The following is a 27,549-nucleotide window of genomic DNA, read 5'->3' as shown; positions in this document are numbered from 1 at the left end:
AAAAAAAAAAAAAAAAAAAAAAAAGAAAGAAAAAAAAAATGGAAATCATCTACACCAAATTAGACCACTTAAAAGATAGTGTTTCAGAATATAGAAAAAAAATAATAATCTTGAAAGGAAAGTTGACCTTGGAGAAAAGACGTTAAGAAACCATGAACTCAATTTTCAAGAAATATGGAATAACATAAAAAGGCCCAATTTAAGATTTATTGGGATAGATGAAGGCTCTGAAACATAAATTAAAGGAACGTAAAATCTTTTCAATAAAACAATATCAGAAAACTCCCCAAACCTTCAGAATGAAATGAAAAATCAAATACAGGAGGCATACAGGACTCCAAATATACAAAATTTAAACCAACCCACTCCAAGACACACTGTTATGGAAATGCCTAACATACAGGAAAAGGGTGGAATTTTAAAGGTACATAGAGAAAAACAACTGGCCACATTTAGAAGTAAACCAGTCTGGATCTTAGCTGATGTTTCAACTCAGACCCTTAAAGCTAGGAGGTCTTGGAAAATATATATATATACACCAAGCTCTGAAAGAAAATGGATGCCAAATAAGAATACTATATCCAGCAAAATGAAGATTCAGAAGTTAAGATGCAGTAAAAATCTGCCACGGTAAACAAAAGGTAAAAGAATTTACAACTAGGAGCTGGGTTTGGGGCTCAGTGGTAGAATGCTGCCTAGCATGTGTGAAGCACTGGGTTTGATTCTCAGTGCCACAAATAAATAAATTAATTAAATAAGGGTCCACTGATAAAATAAAGATTAAAAAAAAATCTTTATTTAGTTATGTGGTGATGAGGATTGAACCCAGTGCCTCATGCATGCTAGGCTAACGCTCTACCTCAAAGCCACAACCCCAGCCCCTAAAAAAAAATTTTGAAGGGGTTCAAAGCCAGCCTCAGCCCAAAGTGAGGCACTAAGCAACTCAGTGAGACCTTGTCTCTAAAAAAAATACAAAATAGAACTGGGGTGTGACTCAATGGTTGAAAGCCCCTGAGTTCAATCACCTGTACTCCCCCACCGAAAAAAAAAAGGGCAAAAAACTGAAGAGAACCTTCTCCAAAAGAGAAAATAAAAATGGTCAACAAATATATGAAAAAATGCTCAATGTTAGTAGCAATTAAGAGAAATGTGAATTAAAACTACATTGAGATTTCATCTCACTCCAGTCAGAATCGCAATTATCAAGAGTACAAGTAACAATAAATGTTGGGGAGAATGTGAGAAAAAGAGTACATTCATACTTTGTTGGTGGGACTGCAAATTGGTATAATCATTCTGGAAAGCAGTATGAAGATCCCTGAAAAAATTAAGAATGGAACAACCATTTGATCTAGTTATCCCACTCCTCAACATATATCCAAGGGATTTTAAATCAGCATACTACATGGCTGATACTACATACTTATAGCTCATGGTAGAGCACTTCCCTAGCATGTTGAAGCACTGGGTTAGATTCTCAGCACCATATATAAATAAATAAGATAAAGGCTTATCAAGAACTAAAATAAATAAATAAATCAGCATAGTACAGTGATGTAGCCACATTAATGTTTATAGCAGCATAATTCACAGTAGCTAAGCTATGGAGCCAAGCTAGGTGCTCTTCTACAGATGAATGGATTAATAAAATGTGGTATATATACACAATGGAATATTAATAAGCCATAAAGAAGAATGAAATTATGAAATTTACCAATAAATGGATCAAACTAGAGACTATCATGCTATGTGAAATAAGCCTGTCCCCCCCCCAAAAAAGGCTGAATGTTCTCGCTGACATGTGGAATCTGAATCACAATGAAGCACAGGGAAGAAGAGAAGTTCAATACAAGACAAAGACGAATGAAGGGAAGGGAGAGGGTATAGGAATAGGAAAGACAGTAGAATGAATCTAACATAGTTTTCCCATATACATATGTGAAATACACAAACGAATCCCACCATCATATACACCCACAAGAATGGGGTCCTAATTAGAATAGATACATTCCATGCTTGTATAATTTTGTCAAAATGAATTCTACTATCATGTAAAACTAAAATCAGCCAATAAAAAATATATTTGGAAAAAAAAGAAAAGATCTCTACTGAACATGCACAGACCTTTATTCTCTTGTAGTTAGTTACTCCATAAACAATATCTTGTAACAACTTACAGTCTATAAAGTACTATAAGTAATCCACAGATGATTTGAAGTTTACTGAAGGATATGTATAGATATAGGCAAATATTCAAATATTCCATTTTATTTAAGAAACTTGAGCACCCTTAAATTTTGGCATCAGATAAAGGTCCTAAAACCACTCTTACATAGACTGAGAGACAATAAATGTATAAGACCAATCTGAAAATTACAAAGCATTTTTTTAAAGGAACTAAAGAAGACCTAATTAAACTGAACAACAAACAGCCTATGTTCATAGATCACAAAAATTACTATTGTCAGAATGGCAATAAGCCATAAAGTGATCAACAGATTCAACTAAATCTCTATAAATCCAAAGTGACATTTTTACAGAAATTGGCAAGCTGATCCTCAAATTCATGTGAAAATGTAAAGTGCATAATAGAAAAAAATAATTTACAAAATATAAACAAGTTAAAACTACCTACAAAGCTATAGTAAACAACAGCATATTTTAGCAAAAATATGGACATATAAGTCAATGGCATAGAACTGAGATCTCAGAAACAAACCATCACATTTTTGAACAACTGTTTTCCCAAGATGATGTCAAAGCAATTTAATGGAAGAAAACAGTCTTTTAGGCACAAGTAGATAGCCACATTTAAAATAAAGTTGAACACCTACCTCAAAAAATACACAAAAATTACCTCAAATGGGATCATAGATCTAAATTTAAGAGCTTGAACTACAAAAGTCTTAGAATAAGATTTAAGGTTAAATTGTTCACCCTAGGGGCTGGGAATTTAGATAAGTGGTAGTATGCATGATATGGGTTCAATTCCCAGAACTACAAAAAGGAAAAAAATAAAACTTTCACCTTGGGGTAGGCAAGGATTTCTTTGATACGAAACCAAAGAACAAACATTGAAAGAAAAAAATAGATGAGACTTCATCAAAATTAAAAACTTGGGGCTGGGGTTGTGGCTCAATAGTAGAGCGCTTGCCTTGCACGTGCGAGGCCCTGGATTTGATCCTCAGTACCACATAAAAATAAATAAATGGTATTGTGTCCCACTACAACTAAAAATTAAATGGATGGAGTTAGAAAAATGATAATGCTAAGTGAAGTTAGCCATTCCCAAAAAACCAAATGCTGAATGTTTTCTTTGATAAAAGGAGACTGATTCATAGTGGGATAGGGAGCAAGAACATGAGAGGAATACACAAACTCTAGATACGGTAGAGAGTTTGGAGGGGAAGGGATGGGGGATGGGGTTATTAATGATGGTGGACTGTGATGATCATTATCCAAAGTACAGGTATGAAGACACGAATTGGTGTGAATATACCGTGTATACAACCAGAGATATGAAAAATTGTGCTCTTTGTAATGCATTCCACTGTCATATATAAATAAAAAATTTTTTTTTAATTAAAAACTTTTGGGCTGGGGATATAGCTCAGTTGTTAGAGTACCTGACTCATGTGCACAAAGCCCTGGGTTCAATCCCCAGAACCACAAAAAAATAAAATAAAAACTTTCATGATTTCAAATGTCACATTCAAGAAAACAAAAAGGAAACAAATGGGATAAAGTATTTGCAAATCATATATCTAGGAAGGTTCTAAAATACAGAAAATACAAAGAGCTCTTAAACAATTAAAATTAGACAAGGATGGTCTGGGTTGTGGCTCAGTGGTAGTAGAGTGCTTGCCTGGCATGTGTGAAGTACTGGGTTCAATCCTCAGCACCACATAAAAAAAAATAAAATAAAATAAAGGTCCATCTACAATTTAAAAATACATTTTTTCAAAAATTGACAAGATATACAAAGGCCAACAAGCATATGAAAAGAATGCTCAATATCACTAGTCTTTAAGAAAGTACAAACCAAAATGACACTTCACAGTAATTAGGATGGTTATAATAAAAACAAAAGACAAAAATTGAGATGTCTTGGTAGCCAGGCAGAAGTGGTGGCACACACCTATAATCCTAGAAACCTGGGAGGCAGACAAGAGAATCACAACTTCAGCCTCAGCAACTTAGCGAGACCCTCTCTCAAAATAAAAAATGAAAAAGACTAGGGATGTGGCTTAGAAGCAAAGCTCCCCTGAGTTCAATTCCCAGTACCAAAAACAAGATGCATTGTTAAAAAATAATATAGAAAAGGAACCCTCACACATTTCTGGTAGACATGTAAAATGGTGAATTTGTAATGAAAAAGACTGGCAATTCCTCTCAAAAGTTAAAGATGGTATTACCATGATGAAGCACTTCTAACTTGGGTTACTCAAAAGAAATGAAATCACACGTATACCCACAAATCTGTAGCAAATGTTTGAACATCATCTCTATTCACGGTAACCAAAAGACGGAAGCAAATAAAATACCATAAACTTTTAAATAAATAAATAAAATATGGTATATCCACATATGAAATATTAATCAGGTATAAAAAGGAACAAAGTACCAGTACATGCCACAAGATGAAAGAACCTTAAAAACATTATGCGAACTGAACTGTGCATGTTCAGTTAGCCCAGTAGACAATTAGACCAATAGTAGAGAATTTGTCTATCTTGTGTGAGGCCCTGGGTTCAATTCCCAGTACTGACAAAAAACTGGAGCATGTCTATAACCCCAGCAACTTGGGAGGCTAAGGCAGGAGGATTCCAAGTTCAAAGGAAGTCTCAGCAAATCAATGAGGCCCTCAGCAACTCAGCAAGACCCTATCTCACAATAAATCATAAAAAGGGCTAGGGACATATTGTAGTTCAGTGGTAAAGAATCCTTGGTTCAATTTCCAGTACCAAAGAAAAACCCAGACAAAAAGACTCTATTATATGATTCCACTGATATGAAATATCTAGAAAAAGCAGATCCATCTAAAGCAGATTAATCACTCTCGGCGTAAGGGGTAAAGGGTACTGGGTGCTTAATGGATGTACAGTTTCATTTTAATGATAAAACTGATCTGAAACAAAGTAGTAGAGGTGACTACACAACACTGAACATGCTAAATGCCATTAATGTAAATGTAAAGTAAAAGAAAGCAAACACAAAGGGCTACATATTGTATCATCCTATTTCTTTTTTTAAAAAATCCAGAATAGAAAATTCAGGGAGTCATAAAGTACATTCATGGTTTTTAGGTGCTCAAGGGAGAGTAACTGCTAATAAACATGCAGTTCCCTTTGGAATGATAGAAATGTTTTGGAAAATGATGATGGCTCACAACTCTGAATATACTAAAGTCCACTGAAAGTAAATTAATGGTATAGAAATATACCTCAATTCAAAAGCACTGACCAAGAATCGTAATCAAAATAGTGGAGGGTCTTATACAATCATCTCATCTCAATTCTCACATTTCACAAGGAACTGAGACCCAGGATGGCAAAATAAATTATACATGATCCTAAAGATTGTTAAGTTGAGCTAGAATTAGTATACAAGATATTTCTATCTCAGTTCTCAGAACAGTAAAAAAATAAAAATTAGAAAACCTTTACGAGGAGCTGAGGCTGTGGCTCAGTGGTAGACCACCTGCCTCGAACCTATGAGGCACTAAGTTTGATCCTCAGTATTACATAAAAAATAAATAAATAAAGGTATTGTGACCACCTACAATTTTTAAAATATTTTTTAAAAAAGAAAAAGAAAACCTTTACTAGCTGGGTGCAGTAACACGCCCCTGTAATTCCAGTGGCTCAGGAGGCTGAGTCAGAAGGATTTAGAGTTCAAAGTCAGACTGGGTAAAAGCAAGGTGCTAAGCAATTCAATGAGACCCTGTCTCTAAACAAAATACAAAATAGGGCTGGAGATGTGGCTCAGTGGTCAAGTGCCCCTGCGTTAAATCCCTGGTAGCCCCACACACACACACAAAATATTAATATTTATTCACAGGGATTACATCCTTTATAGTCCTCTTAAACATGTTGAAACCAAAGTCCTTAATCCCAGCTCTATTTTAAAACTCCAAAACCTTGATTCATTTATAAATCATTTTGTTAACATCAAAATAGCCACTTCAATGGCATTTGAACAAGCACTTTTAATAGTTAAAAATGTATTCATTTATTATTCAGATTTTTTTTTTTGTTGTTGTTACTAGGGATTGAACCCAGGGATGCTTAACCACTAAGCCACATCCCCAGCCCCTTTTATTTTATTTTTAAATATTTTTTATAGTAGATGTTCACAATATCTTTATTTTATTATTTTTTAATGTGGTGCTGATAATTGACCCCAGTGCTTCACAAGTGCCAGGCAAGCACTCTACGAACTGAGCTATAACCCCAGCCCAGCCCTTTTTATTTTTTGAGACAGGGTCTTGCTAAGTTTCAGAGGCTGGCCTCAAGCCTGAGATTCTCCTGTCTCAGCTCACCTAGAATTATAGGCTTTAGTCACCTAACCCATTTCAGTTTAACATATTTAACTGAACATGTAATATTTTAATTTTATAAACAATTACTCTTTTAGAAAATCACACAGCATCAAATTTCGGAAATGCTAAGTCAATTCTGCAGTTCTTCAAACCTGTGAAAAAGTAATTGGAATACATTTTATGTTGGGTTTCAAAAGTTAGACATTCCTAACATTTAGAGTTAGAATCCTAGAGTTGGAAACCTATGGGACTGGGGTTGTGGCTCAAGGTTTAATCCTCAGCACCACATAAAAATAAATAAATAAATATAATAAATACAATAAAGGTATTTAAAAAGAGAGAGAGAGAGAGAGAGAGAGAGTTGGAAGCCTATGTACCCTCCCCTTGACTAGGCAGAGCTGTGACTGCTTCAACCAATAGAATACACAAGTAAAAGTAACCCTTTTAGAGTCCTGATCACTGAGCTCATTAGAAAGATTATTGTTTTATGTCACTTAATCTAGAAGACATATTATACTGCAAAGGTAGCTAGAAATGCACATATAATATTTACAATTAAAAAAGGAAATTCTTGTTCCTGTTAGCTCCTATTTTCATAGCACCCTACAAGCATATACTTTCCAAAAAAGGGAACAGATATCAAAATGTATATATATATATAAACATAGCAATTATTTTTTAAATGCTGGGGAAGCCAGGTACAGTTGCTGTGATCCCAGCATCTCAAGCCTGAAGCAGGAGGATGACAAGTTCAAAGCCAACCTCAGAAACTTAATAACACTCTGTATCAAAAATTAAAAATAAAAAAGGACTGGAGATGTAACTCAGCGGTAAGATGCTCCTATGTTCAATCCCCACAACAAAAAAAAAAAAAAGTGCTGGGGATTAAATCCAGGAGTGCTTTTCCATTGTGCTATACCCCTATCCCTTTTTGGTTTTGAGACAGGATCTTGCTAAATTGCCAAGACTAGCCTTGAACTTGCAATCCTCCTGTCTCAGCCTCCAAGTAGTCAGGATTATAGGTGTGCCAACACCCTGCAGGAAAATTATTTTTTAATCACCTACAATTACAGCCTAATAGTCTGGTATGTTACTTGGTCTTCCCTTTGATAGGGTCCATCCTAAAGCTCATTTAGATTGCCTGAGTTGTCCTTACTAATAACATATGTGGCTGGTGAACAATTTAAAAGCTTGACATACTATTCTAATGGGCTTCAGACATTTTACCTTTCAAGTCACAGAAAAATCTTAGCTCTGCCTATACATACTGGGTGATTTTAAGCAAAAGCAACAATTTCCCTGGGCCTTATGTGTATTTATTTAATCAGGATGATTTGAAAGAGTGAGAGAATATATGAAAAATCCTTAGCACTAGGTTAGGCACAAAAGAGACACAATAACTCTGAAACCTGATTTTAAGATTCAAGACTACTACTTATAGCAGTAAAAGAGGACAATCACAATTATAATAACAATAACTCAGAATTTTGAAAGAAAACTATTAATGTTTAAAAATTAAACATTATGGAATGCAAGCATAAATTTATGCTAGATAGAGCATTATTTCAATAATAAAAAAAGGAATTTACACAGTTACCTTGATCAAGTATTTTTCCCATCTGTCTGCTGTAACAGATTTTCCAATCTTCCTCATCAACTTCAAATGGAGCTCCACCAATTCTTTTGGTACTTAGAAGGAAAAGAAAAAAAAATAGTTAGCCAGCAAAATAAAACATTTGTAAACATTTAAGATTAAAAAAAAAAAAAAAACTCTCCCCAACCATGCAACCATGATAACTCTTTCAAAACAGGTGACACTGATTCTTTTTAGGTCGCTAAATCTGAAAAGGATAAACTAGACAGCAAAAACTGACTGAAAACCACTCTCTTCAAGATGAACAGAATGTTTATGTTTCTAACTACAAACTTTGGGTGCCAGTAAAAGTCATTGTAAGTTCATCAATTGTAAACTCTACCACTATAGCATGGAATGTAGAATAGGGGAGGCTGTGCCCATGAGGAGACAACAGGTTTATGTGAATACTGCGAACTTCCTGCTTAATTTTTCTGTGAATGGGAAACTGCTCCAAAAAAATAAAGTCTACTGATATAGTTCCACGGTAGAGCACTTGCCTAGCACACATGAGGCCCTGGGCTCAATTTCCCGTGTTTAAATGAATAAATAGCCATCAAGTAAAAACACTTAATTATACAACTAAAATTTTAAATCTGTTTCATACACCACATACTTTGGTTTCTTCACTGAGATTTTAGAGCAAGATATAGATTTACAGATTTAGAAAGGAATCAAGGAAGATAAATTCCAACTTGATAGCTATCTCGAAAACTGAGTTTAAAGGTTTTCAAACTGTCACAAGAAATAACTCCAATGTATCCTATATCTGATATGCTAAACTTCTCTTATAGCATCCCTACAGATATTTTCCTGAAAACTTACCTTCCAATTTTTGAAAATTCGTAAATAGAAAGACATACTTATTCTAAGTCAAAAACTGCCGCCCTAAAACTTTGTTCCCTGGTTCTGGCTATTAGTCTCTTGTTTAAAAGATAATACTTTTAATCCCTCTTCCATCAGAACCTTCAAATATTTGAAAATTATTATATTTTCCCTCAGGTTCTCTGTTGTGACTATAAATAGCCAGAATTCCTCTGAATATCCCTTGAGCATCAAGTAATTATGTGATTAAATCATATTAATTAGACCCAAGGGAAATAAAGGACATAAGCCTGCCAAATTTAACATTTCTCAAATCTAAAATATTATTAGTAACCTAAAAGAAATTACAGGTACCCTATTTTAAAAGTTTCCATAATAAAATATAATAGGAAAATGCTAGATTTAAAACAAACAAACAAAAAAGATTTTGTACAGAGGAATTCTAGAAGTCTTTACTAATTGCAAATATCCAAGTCGATCCAAGGTAGAAATATAATCTGCATCATTCTCTAATATATTTAATCCAATATCTTATAGGATACACATGCTCTGAGAAATACTCTGAGATTGGGAAGTGATGGCCTCATTTTTTTCAATTATTTTTTCAGGCTCTTTAGTCTCCACTGAAGCTACTTCCAACTTTGAAACAACTTTAAAGTATAAAAACATCCAGTCATTCAACCTCTTTTTATGGGTCTTCACCTTATTGAGCTTTTGTGAGTGACTGCTAATGGGTTAAAGTAATGGGCTGGGGGTAAGAGGGAGGAGTGGTACAAGACAGTAAATAGACAATTATTCTAAGACGTAAAATATGGAGTTGAGGGGGGAGTAGAGAAAAAGGCAAAAAACATTATTTACAGAAACAACAAACAAATACCTAAAAAAATAATAATAATAAAATAAACCAAGTGATTACAGAATTGGAGGAATAGAAGAAACTTACAAGACCAGGCAGAAGAGTTTGAATTTTATTTATTTATTTATTTTTTAATTTTTATTGTTGGTTGTTCAAAACATTACATAGTTCTTGATATATCATATGTCACACTTTGATTCAAGTGGGTTATGAACTCCCATTTTTACCCCGAATACAGATTGCAGAATCACATCAGTTACAAATCCATTGATTTACATATTGCAATACTAGTGTGTGTTGTATTCTGCTGCCTTTCCTATCCTCTACTATCCCCCCTCCCCTCCTTTCCCCACCCCTCCCCTCTTCTCTCTCTACCCCCTCTACTGTCATTCATTTCTCCCCCTTGTATTATTTTTCCCTTTCCCCTCACTTCCTCTTGTATGTAATTTCGTATAACCCTGAGGGTCTCCATCCATATCCATGCAATTTCCCTTCTCTCTCCCTTTCCCTCCCACCTCTCATCCCTGTTTAATGTTAATCTTCTTCTCATGCTCTTCGTCCCTACTCTGTTCTTAGTTACTCTCCTTATATCAAAGAAGACATTTGGCATTTGTTTTTTAGGGATTGGCTAGCTTCACTTAGCATAATCTGCTCTAATGCCATCCATTTCCCTGTAAATTCTATGATTTTGTCATTTTTTAATGCAGAGTAATACTCCATTGTGTATAAATGCCACATTTTTTTTATCCATTCGTCTATTGAAGGGCATCTAGGTTGGTTCCACAGTCTTGCTATTGTGAATTGTGCTGCTATGAACATCGATGTAGCAGTGTCCCTGTAGCATGCTCTTTTTAGGTCTTTAGGGAATAGACCAAGAAGGGGAATAGCTGGGTCAAATGGTGGCTCCATTCCCAGCTTTCCAAGAAATCTCCATACTGCTTTCCAAATTGGCTGCACCAATTTGCAGTCCCACCAGCAATGTACAAGTGTACCCTTTTCCCCACATCCTCGCCAGCACTTGTTGTTGTTTGACTTCATAATGGCTGCCAATCTTACTGGAGTGAGATGGTATCTTAGGGTGGTTTTGATTTGCATTTCTCTGACAGCTAGAGATGGTGAGCATTTTTTCATGTACTTGTTGATTGACTGTATGTCCTCCTCTGAGAAGTGTCTGTTCAGGTCCTTGGCCCATTTGTTGATTGGGTTGTTTGTTCTCTTATTGTCTAATTTTTTGAGTTCTTTGTATACTCTGGATATTAGGGCTCTATCTGAAGTGTGAGGAGTAAAGATTTGTTCCCAGGGTGTAGGCTCCCTATTTACCTCTCTTATTGTTTCTTTTGCTGAGAAAAAACTTTTTAGTTTGAGTAAGTCCCATTTGTTGATTCTAGTTATTAACTTTTGTGCTATGGGTGTCCTATTGAGGAATTTGGAGCCCGACCCCACAGTATGTAGATCGTAGCCAACTTTTTCTTCTATCAGACGGCGTGTCTCTGATTTGATATCAAGCTCCTTGATCCATTTTGAATTAACTTTTGTGCATGGCGAGAGAAAGGGATTCAGTTTCATTTTGTTGCATATGGATTTCCAGTTTTCCCAGCACCATTTGTTGAAGATGCTATCCTTCCTCCATTGCATGCTTTTAGCCCCTTTATCAAATATAAGATAGTTGTAGTTTTGTGGATTGGTTTCTGTGTCCTCTATTCTGTACCATTGGTCCACCCGCCTGTTTTGGTACCAGTACCATGCTGTTTTTGTTACTATTGCTCTGTAGTATAGTTTGAAGTCTGGTATCGCTATACCGCCTGATTCACACTTCCTGCTTAGCATTGTTTTTGCTATTCTGGGTCTTTTATTTTTCCATATGAATTTCATGATTGCTTTCTCTATTTCTACAAGAAATGCCGTTGGGATTTTGATTGGCATTGCATTAAACCTATAGAGAACTTTTGGTAATATCGCCATTTTGATGATGTTAGTTCTGCCTATCCATGAACAGGGTATATTTTTCCATCTTCTAAGATCTTCTTCTATTTCTCTCTTTAGGGTTCTGTAGTTTTCATTGTATAAGTCTTTCACCTCTTTTGTTAGGTTGATTCCCAAGTATTTTATTTTTTTTGAAGATATTGTGAATGGAGTGGTTGTCCTCATTTCCATTTCAGAGGATTTGTCGCTGATATACAGGAATGCCTTTGATTTATGCGTGTTGATTTTATATCCTGCCACTTTGCTGAATTCATTTATTAGCTCTAATAGTTTCTTTGTAGAGCCTTTTGGGTCTGCTAGGTATAGAATCATATCATCTGCAAATAGTGATAATTTAAGTTCTTCTTTTCCTATTTTGATGCCTTTAATTTCTTTCGTCTGTCTAATTGCTCTGGCCAGTGTTTCGAGAACTATGTTGAACAGAAGTGGAGAGAGAGGGCATCCCTGTCTTGTTCCAGATTTTAGAGGGAATGCCTTCAGTTTTTCTCCATTCAGAATGATGCTAGCCTGAGGCTTAGCATAGATTGCTTTTACAATATTGAGGTATGTTCCTGTTATCCCTAGTTTTTCTAGAGTTTTGAACATAAAGGGATGCTGTACTTTGTCGAATGCTTTTTCCGCATCTATCGAGATGATCATATGGTTCTTATTTTTAAGTCTATTGATGTGGTGAATAACATTTATTGATTTCCGTATATTGAACCAGCCTTGCATCCCAGGGATGAATCCTACTTGATCATGGTGTACAATTTTTTTGATATGTTTTTGTATCCGATTCGCCAGAATTTTATTGAGGATTTTTGCATCTAGGTTCATTAGAGATATTGGTCTGTAGTTTTCTTTCTTTGAAGTGTCTTTGTCTGGTTTAGGTATCAGGGTGATGTTGGCCTCGTAGAATGAATTTGGAAGTTCTCCCTCTTTTTCTATTTCCTGAAGTAGCTTGAAAAGTATTGGTATTAGTTCCTCTTTAAAGGTTTTGTAAAACTCTGCTGTATACCCATCCGGTCCTGGGCTTTTCTTAGTTGGTAGTCTTTTGATGGTTTCTTCTATTTCCTCAATTGATATTGGTCTGTTTAGGTTGTCTATATCCTCCTGACTCAATCTGGGCAGATCATATGACTTAAGAAATTTATCTATGCCTTCACTATCTTCTAATTTATTGGAGTATAAGGATTCAAAATAGTTTTTGATTATCTTCTGTATTTCTGAAGTGTCTGTTGTGATATTGCCTTTTTCATCCCGTATGCTAGTAATTTGAGTTCTCTCTCTTCTTCTCTTCGCTAGCATCGCTAAGGGTCTGTCGATTTTGTTTATTTTTTCAAAGAACCAACTTTTAGTTTTGTCAATTTTTTCAATTGTTTCTTTTGTTTCGATTTCATTAATTTCAGCTCTGATTTTAATTATTTCTTGCCTTCTACTTCTTTTGCTGTTGTTTTGCTCTTCTTTTTCAAGGATTTTGAGATGAAGTATGAGATCATTTATTTGTTGGTTTTTTCTTTTTTTAAGGAATGAACTCCAAGCAATGAATTTTCCTCTTAGAACTGCTTTCAATGTGTCCCATAGATTCCGATATGTTGTGTCTGTGTTTTCATTTATCTCTAAGAATTTTTTAATTTCCTCCTTGATGTCTTCTATAACCCATTGATCATTCAGTAACCTATTGTTCATTCTCCAAGTGATGTATGCTTTTTCCTTCCTTCTTTTATCGTTGATTTTCAGTTTCATTCCATTATGATCAGATAAGATGCATGGTATTATCTCTACTCCTTTATATTGTCTAAGAGTTGCCCTGTGACATAATATATGATCTATTTTTGAGAAGGATCCATGTGCTGCTGAGAAAAAAGTGTAACTGCTTGATGTTGGGTGGTATACTCTATATATGTCAATTAGGTCTAGGTTATTAATAGTGTTATTGAGTTCTATAGTTTCCTTATTCAACTTTTGTTTGGAAGATCTGTCCAGTGGCGAGAGAGGTGTGTTGAAGTCTCCCATGATTATGGTATGGTGGTCTATTAGACTCTTGAACTTGAGAAGAGTTTGTTTGACGAACATAGCTGCACCATTGTTTGGGGCATAAATATTTATGATTGTTATGTCTTGTTGGTGTATGGTTCCCTTAAGCAGTATGTAGTGTCCCTCTTTATCCCTTTTGATTAACTTTGGCTTGAAATCTATTTTATTTGATATGAGTATGGACACTCCTGCTTGTTTCCGAAGTCCATATGAGTGATATGATTTTTCCCAACCTTTCACCTTCAGCCTATGTATGTCTTTTCCTATCAAATGCGTCTCCTGTAGGCAGCATATTGTTGGGTCTTGTTTTGTGATCCATTCTACTAGCCTGTGTCTCTTAATTGGTGAGTTTAAGCCATTAACATTTAGGGTTATTATTGAGATATGGGTTGTTCTTCCAGCCATATTTGTTTATTTCTGTTACTAAACATGGTTTGTTTTCCTCTTTGATTATTTTCCCCCCCTTTACTGTCCTACCTCCCACTGTTGGTTTTCATTGTTATTTTCCATTTCCTCTTCCTGTAATGCTTTGGCGAGGATGTTTTGAAGAGATGGTTTTCTAGCTGCGAATTCTTTAAACTTTTGTTTATCGTGGAAGGTTTTAATTTCATCTTCCATCCTGAAGCTTAATTTCGCTGGATACACAATTCTTGGTTGGAACCCATTTTCTTTCAGTGTTTGAAATATGTTATTCCAGGATCTTCTAGCTTTCAGAGTCTGTGTTGAAAGATCAGCTGTTATCCTGATTGGCTTACCCCTAAATGTAATCTGCTTCCTTTCTCTTGTAGCTTTTAAAATTCTCTCCTTATTCTGTATGTTGGGCATCTTCATTATAATGTGTCTAGGTGTGGATCTCTTATGATTTTGCACATTCGGCGTCCTGTAGGCTTCTAGGATTTGGGATTCTGTCTCATTCTTCAAGTCTGGGAAGTTTTCTCGTATTATTTCATTGAATAGACTGCTCATTCCTTTGGTTTGGAGCTCTGTACCTTCCTGTATCCCAATGACTCTTAAGTTTGGTCTCTTAATGTTATCCCATATTTCTTGGATGTTCTGCTCATGGTTTCTTAACAGTCTTGCTGAGCTGTCTATGTTCTTTTCAAGTTGAAATACTTTGTCTTCATTGTCTGATGTTCTATCTTCTAAGTGTTCTACTCTGCTGGTAGTATTCTCAATTGAGTTTTTAAGTTGGTTTATTGCTTCCTGCATTTCTAGGATTTCTGTTTGTTTGTTTTTTATAACCTCTATCTCCCTGTATAGTTGATCCTTTGCTTCCTGGATTTGTTTGTGTAATTCATTGTCGAAGTGATCTTTCATTGTCTGATTTTGCTGTCTAATGTCTTCCTTGATACTCCAGATCATCTGAAGCATGTATATCCTGAATTCTTTATCTGACATTCCATCTGCTGCAGCTGTTACCTCTTCTAAAGTTGAGTTGACCTGCATTGCTTGTGGTCCTTTCTTTCCTTGTCTTTTCATACTGCTTGCGTTTCTTTCTGCTTGGTGAAACTGTTGTGTTTTTGATATTTTTTCCCCTATATATTTATATTGCTCTTGTATAGTTGAAAAGTCTCCCTTGCAGGGGTGGGCGGCGGCTGTGCTCCTCCTCCAATTGGGGTGATCTGTCTACCACGCTGACAGGCCGCTGGGCCTGTTCCGCCGGTCGGTCGCAGGTCTGCCTACCTTGCAGGCGCGGGCGGCGGCTCTGCCCTACCCCTCCTACCACGCCCGCGGACCGCTGGGCCTGTTCTGCCGGTCGGTCGCAGGTCTGCCTACCTTGCGCGCGCGGGTGGCGGCTCTGCTCTGCCCCTACTCCAATTGGGGTCACGTGACTACCACGCCGGCGGGCCGCTGGGCCTGTTCCGGGCGCGGGCGGTGGCTCTGCTCTGCCCCTCTGGCTTGATGACAAAGTGAGAGAGACTCGGGTGTTTGTGACTCACTTTCTTTACCAGGAGACCAACTGTTTCTGTCGCAACTGGTATCGATGAAGTTCTCTCCTCCGCCGCTTTCTGATGACATCAGATCTCTGCCATGTTGGTATCCCATGCGAATGGCAGCATTTCGTTCCCTTTGCCAGGTGACCAAAGCAACGGGTGAGTCCTGACCGGCCCTCACAAGCCCCGTCTCAATCCTGTTGCCACTGCCTATGAAGGCTCAGTTGGTATTTACATCCACAGTATTCAGCAGGACCCGGACCGAGAAGCAGTTTCCGCGGGTTCTTTAGCCCTGGGCCAGAGCAGTTCCGGGAGCCTGAATTCGGCCGCTCCGGGCTCGGTGTATGTTCTGGTAGGAGCAGGCTCCAAGAAGCAGTTTCTGCGAGTTCTTTAGCACTTAGCCTGAGTAGTTTGTCTGCGAGACGCAGGTGAATGGCAGCCTGAAATTACCTGTTCCTGAATTTTATTTAAAAGTTTAAGCCAAAGCCAGGAGTGGTGGCACATACCTGTAATCCTAGCAACTTGGGAGGCTGGGGCAAGAGGAAAGAACATTCAAGGACAGCCTAGGCAACTCAGTAAGACCCTGTCTCAAAATAAAATTTAAAAAGAGACTGGGGGTGGGAGGATTCCGCCTTTCAGATCCAATTCTTCTTCCTCCAGGAAGAAGTCTTTTCTGCTATCCTTCAGTAAAGCCTTCTACTTTCTACTCTACACTTGCCTCGGAGTGCTTCCCTGGTGTTACACTTCAACATTTGGGGAAGCAAGAACTTGTCACCGATAAACAGCAGTAACAAATCGGAGGTTCCACCTAGATCTACATGGAGACCACCCATCACTCAAATGGCCCTCCAGCTTGTTACTTCTCAATTGGACTTCTATCATGGACCACTTTATAGACCCAATTTTTTAAAAAGGAACTCCAAACTGCTTGCTCCACACCAACCCCCTTCCAGCTCGAAGAAGCCAGAGCAGTCATAGTCCCCTTTCATTACAGCAGTAATGAGTTCCTAAAATTAGAAGGGGGAATGAAGCCAGATTTAAAGATAGGTAGTTACTGTAGTTAGGTAAATCAGGTTTAATATCGAGTACGATAAAGAAAATGAGACCATATGGAGAATGGAGTCCATAAAGAAGATGGAGTCCAATCTGAGCCCAGAAAACCAGAACACCACCTGGGGAAATTGAAATATTAATGTTCCCAAGGCCTCCGACCCATCCTTAAGAATTGTTAATGAAGTAGCTCCCGAAAACAAGGAGATGCTTATCAAACCACCCCAGGCCCTTCTTGCCCAGTTTACTCCTCCCCATCTCATGCCCTAACGGGTCCACCTGTCTCCCATCTTTTGGTATTCCCATCTGCATTCTATCACTGCAGGATAGAATGACACAAAGGACAGGAATGAGGGCAGACAAAAGAAGACCTTAGATATAAAAAAGGGAAGACACCTCCCCTTTCTACGGATTCCACGGGTCCCCTACTTCCTCAGGGGAGAAGTCTTTTGGGCTATCCTTTAATAAAGCCTTCCACTTTCCCACTCTTTAAAAAAGAGAGAGAGACAGACAGACAGACTAGCGGACTGGGGATATAGCTTAGTTGGTAGAGTGACTGGCTCATATGCACAAGGCCCTGGGTTAAATCCCCAGTACCACCATAAAAAATAGAAAGAGATGGGCAAGTGGCTCATGCCTATAATCCCAGTGGCTAGGGAGGCTGGGGCAGGAGGATAAGAGTGCCTCAGCAATGGCGAGGCACTAAGCAACTCAGTGAGACCCTATCTCTAAATAAAATGCAAAACAGGGCTGGAGATGTGGTTCAGTGGTGGAATGGTGGAATGACCCTGAGTTTAATCTCCAGTACCCCCCCAAAAAAAGAGAGAGAGAGAGAGAAAGAGAAGGGATGTAGCTCAATGGTAGAGCACCCCCGGGTTCAATCCCTGGTACTAGCAAAAGGAAAAAAAAAAAAGTTTATGCAGCAGAAGGCAATATTAGAACAAACTCAATGACCGAATTAGAGGAAGACTTTAAAAGAAACTTTAAGTTTATTTTAGGAAACGGGGTACAGGGAATGAATGTAAATCAAGGAAAACATCAATCCACAAAGATGGGAGCTTGAAAAGGTACAACTGGTAGGTATGTAGAGCAGTGGGAAAATCTAAGAAATGTTTAGGAAACAAAATTAAAACAGTGATTGACTTGTGCAGTAAAAGAGAAAAAAATCAAGAAAACCTGAGGCACTGGCTTAGGTAAGTGAAAAGGTATCAACGACAATAAAGGAGTAAGAATTTAAAATACACACACACACACACAAACACACACTCAATTCTCAGTTCTACCACTTATACAAGTGGTCAGGTCTGTTAAGCACTGAACCTAAACTTCCCCATTTGTACTAAAAGGCTGTGTTGACTATCTCACCAAGTTTTGAAACAGTGAGACACTATATAAAGCTAAAATACTATTATTTTTATTTCTATTGTGATTTTTTGGAAACTAAGGTTACTTTCAATCTCTTTTACCCCAAATCCAGTGGTCTTGATTACTCTTCCTACATTTCAATCCTGCTCAATATTTTCCCCTAGTTTCCTAGGATACCATATGACTTTTCACTTTAGAAAATATGTATGGATAGATTATAACTAACTAACCTTCCAAAAATACTGCCACTTCCCAGTTGGTTTGGGGAAGGGGTTTTGTTTTTTGGGTTTTTCTGACAGGGGGCAGGATGCAGTGCTGGGGTTGAACCCAGGGCCCTGTGCATGCTGGCAAGCACTCTGCCACTGGGTTACCTCCCCTGATAAGTATTTTAATAGCTCATAAATATGCATATAAACCCATCCTGATTTCTTACAGTAGCCTCATAATTCCAAAATTCAGGGCTGGGGATATAGTTCAGTTGGTAGAGTGCTTGCCTGGAATGCACAAGGCCCTGGGTTCAATCCCTAGCACCATATTTAAAAAAAAAAAAAAAAAGAATTCCAATATTCATTCTCAACCTAACTCTTCAGTTCTTTCTCTCACTTTTGCACTGAAATCTTTAATAGAAAATCGTTTGGGCCTGTTCATTAAACCAATTAGGCCTGTTACCTATGTGGGCTTTATTAAGACTTCCTGCTTACTGTCTTCTCCTTATATAAAATACCCATCATTCAATCTGTGAAGAAAAATTCTCAGTGATGGTCTTACAACTATTACTGCACATCTTGTTCTTGCAATGCCCCTTGAATTCATGCTGTCTGTATCACTCAATTAGTAATGATGGAAACACCAGTTGTTTTATGTATGCTCCCCACATCTGTAGAAATCATGAAAGATTTTACTACAACTGGTGATGTTTATTAAAAGTCAGTACAGGATAAAAATAACATGTAGGGGCTGGGGTTGTCGCTCAGTGGGAGAGCTCTCGCCTAGCATGCGTGAGGCATGGGGTTCGATCCTCGGCACCACATAAAAATAAAATAAAGGTTATTATGTCCACCTACAACTAAAAAAAACGAACATTTTTTTAAAATAATAATATGTAATAAATGTATCTCTCATTTTACCATACAAATCAAGTCATTGTGATTTAGGAATAAAAATAAGAATGGACATTTCTTGATTTATTAGTGAATCACTTAACTTTAAATTTTCTGGTAGAATATTTATAAAAGTAAAACGAAACTGAAAATAATTTAGGTTTTTGGGTTTTTTTTGTAGTTGGGTTTAAGCCTAAGTACCAGCAAACAAGTACTCTACCAATGAGCTACATACCCAGCCTAAAAATAATTTTAACGATATGACTTATTTAGCCCTATATAACCAAAATGTTATCATTTCAACATATAAACAATTATTTTCATCTTTTTTGTATTCAAAATTCATTGCCTATTTTACAATTATTATAGCACATCTTAATCCTTACTGGCCATATTTGAAGTGCTCAAGAGTCACATGTGACTAGTGCATATTGTATTGGATAATGCCACAGAGTACAGAGTTAGCATATATATTTTAAATCAAAATTTATGACCCACAATTTAGTAACTGAATTTATTTATATTTTCTGTTCATAATAGAACTGACAAGCCAGGCAAAAGGTGGTGCACACCTGATGCAATCCCATACACCAGGGAGGCTAAGGCAGGAGAATAACAAGTTTGAGGCCAGCCTCAGCAACTCAGCAAGACTCTGCTTCAAATTAAAGACTGAGGATATAGTTCAAGTGTTAAGGTATCACTGGGTTCAATCCCCAGTACAAAAAAAAAAAAAAAAAAGACTGACAAGGTGATGATCTTTAAGGGTACCAGTAACACTGACTTTATTAACTGTTAAGAAACAGGTATAAAATCTGACAGAAAAATTAATTAGAGCTATCATGATGGCACAGCTATAATCCCAGCAGCTCAAGAGACTGAGGCAGGAGGATCCAAGTTCAAGGCCAGCCTCAAAACATCAAACTAAATATAAAAAAGGGCTGGAATCATGGCTCAGTGGTTAAGTGTCCCTGGGTTCCAACCCTGGCAAATCCCACAAACACAAAAAAATTAATTTAATTAGAGCTAAATGTGTAGCTCAGTGGAAGGGAACATGCTTAGCATGCACTGGGTTCAATCACTAGCAGAGAAAGAGAACAAGAAGAAATTTTTAAAAACCAACATATAGTTGAGCAAATATTAAAATTGCCATTCTTTGTAGACTCTAAAACAGCTGTTTATTCAATAAACAGTTCCAGGATGTTAGAAATGTCCTGTAATCTGTAATTTCATGTACAGGAGCCATTTAGCCACATGTAGATTAAAATTAATTAAGGCTAATGAAAATGAGAAATTAAGCTTTAATTATATTTATTCTTCTTTAATAGACACATATTGCAAATGGCTATGGTTATGGGCAGGGTAGCTGTAAAATACCAATCATATTTTTAAATCACATGATCATTTTCTAAAACTCTAACAAGTTTAAATTCCATGGAACATATTCTATAATAGTCTCATTTCCAGAACATTAGAAAATTATTAACTCTTTCTAAAAATTTATTAACCAACATCAAGTCATTCTGAAAAATATATATTTTTGTTCCAAATGAACTGAGATATCTACTTTTTTACATGACAGATTTGAAAAACAACAACCTTTAAGGGCTCCCTTTCTTTCGTAAGGCTTCAGAGGTAAAAGATTCCCGAGTGGAAGGAAAAGGTCAGAGATTATATATGAATTTCATAAAGGGCCTACCAACATGATATAAGTATGAAGCAGCAGAAAAATGGTAGAATCCCAGAATGTATATTGCTGATCCAATTACACCAGAATGATATTTTGACATTTTTCTAGCATGAAGTCTTAAAAATGTTACTGCTTCTGCAATTCTAATCAGTTACTTGCAGTTTTGTTTTTTGCACAGTAGAAATTTATAGCAGCTCATAATGGGTAACATCATTGTTCTTCTCAATCCCTAATAAAGCCTTTTATTTATTTAAATTTTCTCTAAACTTATAAGCAAATACAATTATGAAAATGCTTGATTTTATCTAAGGCATTGATAAAAGACATTGATTTCAGATACAGTGACCGAAAGACACGCTTACAATAAGTGTTTACTTACTGCCCAGTTTTTAGAAACTCTGTTGGGGGAGCAGTTTTAGAAGAAGGAGACTGGTCCCACAGGCCACTTGATGCTTGAAATCACTGTCATGTATTCATATACCTTATTTTCAAAGAGTTCATTTAATCAATCATCCTAGTTTTCTGAAAAGCAAAAAGATGGCTCAAGACTATGAACTGTAACTTAGACCACCATCTGAAAAAGTACATGGATGACTACAATTAGCTCATCACTTTCATGGGAGAAGAAGGATTCAAGAACAGCTATTAGGCAGAACTATGAACCAAGGGTTACCTGCTACTCCATTTTAGGTCTTTGGGCTCCATTTTGAATCATATTGTTTTTCCCATATAAGTAAAGAAACACATGAAATATGGCTCAGATTCTTTAGGAACTAAAACTGGAAAATGTACTACAAATATCAGCAGGGCTCGAAGTAGTAAAAATACGAGCAATTCAGAAAGGAGAACAAAATTAAGAGAAATAGAACCCTACAAAATTGCAGCTCTGTGCATGAATTTACCCTTCCTGGAGGAGAAGGTAAGATGTTACTTTATAGAGGAAAGGCCTCTGAGGGACATGAAGTGAGCCACTCCCATCAGTCAGTCTTTAAAAAGTTACTTCTAGTTTATATTTACAAATAGCATTAGCATCCTGAAGAGGAAATTTGAGGTACTTTTTTTTTTTTTTTTTTTGGTACCAGGGATTGAACTCAGGGGCACTCAACACTGAGCCACATCCCCAGCCTTATTCTGTATTTTATTTAGAGACAGGGTACTCACTGAGTTGCTCAGCACCTCACTGTTGCTGAGACTGGCTTTGAACTCTAGATCCTCTTGCCTCAACCTCCCAAACCACTGGGATTACAGGCATGTGCCACTATGCCAACTGAATCTAAAGTACTTGAGGCGATGGTTTTAAGTACCTCCAGCTTTAATCAAATGATCCTATTTCCCTTCTCTCCACTCAATTTCATAATCATGAGAGAAAAAAGACTTGAAACAAATTTCAAAAGAAGAAAAGTGAAGAAATACTATTTAAGGGGAAGGAAGGATTTCTTTCCCCCAACTTTTTCCCCCCAATAATTTCAAACCTAGTGAAAAGTTGAGAGACTAGTATGCCATTCACCTGGATATACCAATTGCTCACACTTTTGCCAATGAAAGACAAAATACTTTATATAGAGGTAAAACCATTATGGAATGGCTCTTTAATAAAAATGACACCAAAAAGATAAGAAGTAGGCAACCAAGTCAAGGAAGGGACAAACATGAAACATGTCAAGCAAAAGAAAATACATGCATAAAAGCCCTGAGGCAGTCAAAATCTTCTGGAGTAACTAACTGGAAAGAAGAAAAGGTAAAAGATGCTGCTTTATGCTTACTTGCTTACCATGAGCAATTGCAGCCTTGGGTTTAATCCTCAGGACCAACACACACACACACACACACACACAGTGCTGCTGGAGAAGAAAAGATCAAATCTCACAAAGCCTTTGAGCCATATAGTTTAGAATTTACTTTAAATGTAAAGAGAACCCTCAGGAGGACTGTAGGAAAGTTTCATGATTCAAACTTTTAAAAGCTCATTCTGTATCTAGGACCTGCTTCAAAATAATCCAGTAAGCAGAGAGAGGTAGGAATGGATGAAGTTACAGATGAAATAAAATTATACCAAATATGGGTGATGGGTACAAAAAAGTTCATTATACAAATATCCAAATTTCTATGTTTCACATTTTCCATATGAAAAGGTATATGAGATAGCAAGATCACTCTGGCTGTCTTTTGACTAATAAATTACAGGGAATGGGGGAAGGAGTGTGGGCAAACACTACTGCTAACCTTCAGGTAAGAGACAATAATGGACTAAAGTTGTGGCTGTAGAAATGCATAAAAGCATACTCAAAGAAAATTGTAGAATCTAGATATTTCCTAAATTTAAAAAAAAAAATTCTAACAATCATCTGTCAATCCAAAGAACTGACTACTTTATATGTCTTGTAATATCTATCTTAAAATCTATTAGTTTATTTTTTTCTTCTTCTTTTTTTTTTTTTTTTGGTACTGGAGATTGAACGCAGAGATGATTTACCACTAAGCCACATTCCCAGCCCTTTTTATTTTTTATTTTGAAACAGGGTCTCACTAATTTGCTTAGGGCCTCGCTAAGTTGATAAAACTAGCTTCAAACTTGTGATCCTCATGCTCAGACTCCCAAGTCTCTGGAATTATAGGTTTGTGTCACCATACCTGGATAGTTTATTCATTTTTAAAAGCAGAAAACATGACTTTAAGTTCAATTACATTGATAATTTAGAAAGACAACATACATGCATATTCATTTAATAATAAAACTGACTTTGTGTGTTCCACATCTTATCTCTGATATTCTTTTTTTTATTGTAATTATTTTTTTATTTCTGATACTCTTGAGTTCAAAGTTTGTAATTCATTTAACAGCCTACACTTAATAATTCAACTATGTATTAAAAATATGTATCATGAAAATCACCTAGACAAGAGTCAGAAGGAGAAGGAAGAAACCCCAATTTCTCAGGCATAAATGAAGGAATAACATCAGTTAATCTAAAGTCTTCTAGCTCTAATATTCAGGTATTGAGGCAGGTAGTTGCCTTATAAACATAGCAACTTGTCAATCATGGGTTCTTAGAATTTTCTGAAGCAGAAGCAATGATCTCATTCACACCCTTTGATAGACTAGAAAACACTTAAGATGTGATGTGAACTATGCAAGATTAAAAATAACCCAAGTAAGACCACAGACCTTTGGCCTTCCAATTCAGGGCTCTTTCCAATTTTTTTTAAAGTATAAAATGATTAGAGGTATAATTCAGAAAATACAACTTATTAATCAAATGCCCCTTTCTCCATAGCCTCATATCTAGTTTTTGATTTCAGGTTACTCCTGCCAAAGCACCCTGAGGCATTATCCATTTCAGAAATGTAATTTAGCAAATAGTTGCTTCAGATACAGAAACACTATTACTACTACTCCAAATTCATTCTTTTGTTTTTTAAAAATAGCATTCTTGATAATGTAATGAAAACAAAATTCATTCACCTGAAGTGAAGCATCCAATAAGTTTTGGTACATTACATTATTAATTTTTTAACTGTAAAAGATACATAACACAAAATTTGCCATTTTAACCTTTTATTTGGGGGGGGGGGGGTATCGGGTGGGTAATGAGGATTGAACCCAGGGATGTTTTACCCACAGCCCTTTTTATCTTATTTTCTTAAATTTTGAGACAAAGTCTCACTAAATTGCTGAGGCTGGTCTTGAACTTGCAAAACATATTCTAAAGGAAACAATATTGTCACCAAGGGGGTAAACATTTGTTCTTGCTGTAGAGAAGTATCAAAAGATCTCAGGTAATGGTTTTTGGTCTCCTAAAGTTCAACTCTTTCTGATAAAATCAATTATTTCTTAGCATTTAACTGATTGCTAGAAAAAAAATTTTAAATGAAATTAAAATTTTCTCTTTAGGGGTATGATAATGAAAAAAGGAATAAGGAACACTGTGCTATAGAATACAAAAATAAGCACTATTGAGTTGATGCTAATACAGACAATGCCTAACCTGCAAATATGGCTATATCCCACTGAAACCCAAACAAAATTGCATACTGACCAGTTCTCTCAAAAAATTGTTCTAAATTCATCCTAATTAAATCACTTAATTTGCCTTTTGCCTAAAAGTAAGTATAATGCTTGCTTAATATCTACACAGAAAGAAAGGAAAATCAGTTTAATATCTACAGTTTAATATCTACACAGAAAGAAAGGAAAAAACAAGAACTTAAGTAAAAAACATGAAAGGAAAAAAAGAAAGAAAATTAAGGGTACACTCTCTAACATCAGACAATCCTAATTATTCTATTTTGAGGTAACTGGAGATTGAAATCAGAGCCCTCATACATTTTAGGCAAGTACTCTGCCCCCCTCCCCCACACCCTCCACCCTACTCCCCATCCCCCAGCTATATCCCAATCCTTTTTATTTTTTAGACAGGATCTAAGTTGCCTAGGCTGGCCTTAAACTTGCCACCCTCCTGTCTCAGCCTCCTGAGTAGTTGGAATTACAAGCATTTGCCACCAAGCCCAGCTCCTAATCATCTTCATAGTTCATAATGATCTATCATCTATCTCTTCTTCTTTTTCCATCCTACCCTTAGATACAAGCTCCATGAGAATAAGGGCCCCTATTCAACTGCCCTTTTCATAACTATAATCCCAGGGCCAAAATCAGTTCCTAGATCAGGGCAGGCATTCCACTATCAGAAAGATCTATAATAGGGACAAGAAGATAAAGAAGAAAAGCAACAGGTACAGGGAGTGAGAAAAGTAAAACAATTTCACAGACACCTAGGAAAGAGAAGTCCTAAAGGTATGAAAGAGAACTTATTTGAACTAATAACAATATTCAGGAAAGAGATGAGGAAGATGGAATAAAAGATACACAGATGGCTGTAGATTATTAAGAACACTCTGAGGGCCATCAGGTGATACTGCCCTCTCCCTACCTTTTAAAGTAACATGAGGGAAGAATGCACCCAAGACATTTGTATGGGGAAATAAATAATGAAGTCCATGTTTAATTAAAGAAATACCTCGAGGGTGATTTCCTGGCACTGGAGCTCTATAAAATGCCAATCTTGTATCCTCATCACGTATGTTCCACAGTATTTAAAAATTTAGGGGCAAACAAAAAGATACCTTTATGACTCACAACCATTATCTTAGGTGTTATAAAATCAGCTTGATATTTCCTTTAAAGGTAATTCTGCAGAACTATGAATTTATACAGAAATAACTCCATTTCTTTGTGAAATTATATTCTCTTTATTCCTTGCTAACAAGTGATCACTTTACACTTTACTTTGTACTTATTTATTTTTTAATAGCTTATTTTATTTTTTATACCTTTATTTTATTTATTTATTTTATGTGGTGCTGAGGATCAAACCCAGTGCCTCACAAGTGCTAGGCGAACGCTCTACCACTGAGCCACAACCCCAGACCCTTATATATTATTTCAACACTTTACTTTTAATCAACAGTCATCTGACAAGTAAAGGTACTTATAAGAATAATATACTATTGCCACCCTAGAATTTCCTAGAAAACAGAACAAAATGGGCTGGTTAAGTTCTACTTATTTCATCAATAAATGAGAAAATGTATATAAAAGCACTTTATAGACCACAAATCAATATCCAAAGTTATTGTTATTCACCGCCAGATGGTGATGATGTTTTATTTAAAGCCAAATTTGGATAACTTATTTGAGAACCAGTTTAATGGAATAAAATATCACTGATTTTAAAGTATGATCAAATGAAACATCAATAAAACAAGCAATAAAAACAGGTGTGCCTGGTCAGGTACAGTGACACATACCTTAATCCCAGCAACTTGGGAGGATAAGGCAGGAGGATCACAAGTTCAAAGCAGGCCTCAGCAACTTAGGCTCTAAGCAACTTCAGAGAGACTCTCTCTCCAAACACATCATATATAATAGAATATAATTTTCTTTCTTTTAGTTACAAGACAATCCTAATTATTCTATTTTGAGGTAACTGGATGATGTAGAATCACACCAGTCGTTTGGTTATATATGTACATAGGGTAATAATGTCTGATTCATTCTACTGTCCTTCCTACCTTCATACCCCCCACCTGTCCCTTCACTCCCCTCTACGTAATCTAAAGTAACTCTATTCTTCCCTAGCAGCCCTCCATTGTGATTTATCATCCGCATACCAGAGAAAAAATTCAGCCTCAGTTTTGGAGATTGGCTTATTTCACTTAGCATGATATTCTCCAGCTCCATCCGTTTACAGTATATTCCATGATTTCATTTTTCCATTCATCTGTTAAAGGGCACCTAGGTTGGCTCCATAGTTTAGCTATTGTGAATTGAGTTGCTATAAACACTGATGTGGCTGCATCACTGTAATAAGCTGATTTTTAAGTCTTTGGGGTATAAACCGAGAAGTGGGATAGCTGAGTCAAATGGTGGTTCCATTCCAAGTTTTCTGAGAAATCTCCATATTGCTTTCCACAATGGTTGTACCAATTTGCATTCCCACCAGGAATGTATGTGTGTACCTTTTTCCCCGCATCCTCACCAACTTTTATTGTTGTTTGTATT

General features: G+C 36.4%; 1 protein-coding gene across 1 annotated transcript in view; it reads right to left on the bottom strand.

Moving 5' to 3' along the window:
* Positions 1–26,062, bottom strand: part of Rsf1 (remodeling and spacing factor 1) — a 137,865-nt gene extending 111,803 nt beyond the window's left edge. The window contains exons 1-3 of the mRNA XM_048787878.1: positions 26,006–26,062; positions 16,732–16,795; positions 8,139–8,230 (exon numbers count right to left, since the gene is read on the bottom strand). Coding sequence (XP_048643835.1) covers positions 8,139–8,230; positions 16,732–16,795; positions 26,006–26,062 — 213 coding nt within the window. The remainder of the gene's footprint in view (positions 1–8,138; positions 8,231–16,731; positions 16,796–26,005) is intronic.
* Positions 26,063–27,549: the final 1,487 nt, after the last annotated feature.

Source organism: Marmota marmota, unplaced genomic scaffold, assembly GCF_001458135.2.
Source record: "Marmota marmota marmota unplaced genomic scaffold, marMar, whole genome shotgun sequence".
Taxonomy (NCBI): domain Eukaryota; kingdom Metazoa; phylum Chordata; class Mammalia; order Rodentia; family Sciuridae; genus Marmota; species Marmota marmota.
The sequence above is the reverse complement of the archived record's forward strand: the minus strand, read 5'-3'. Positions and strand labels throughout refer to the sequence as shown.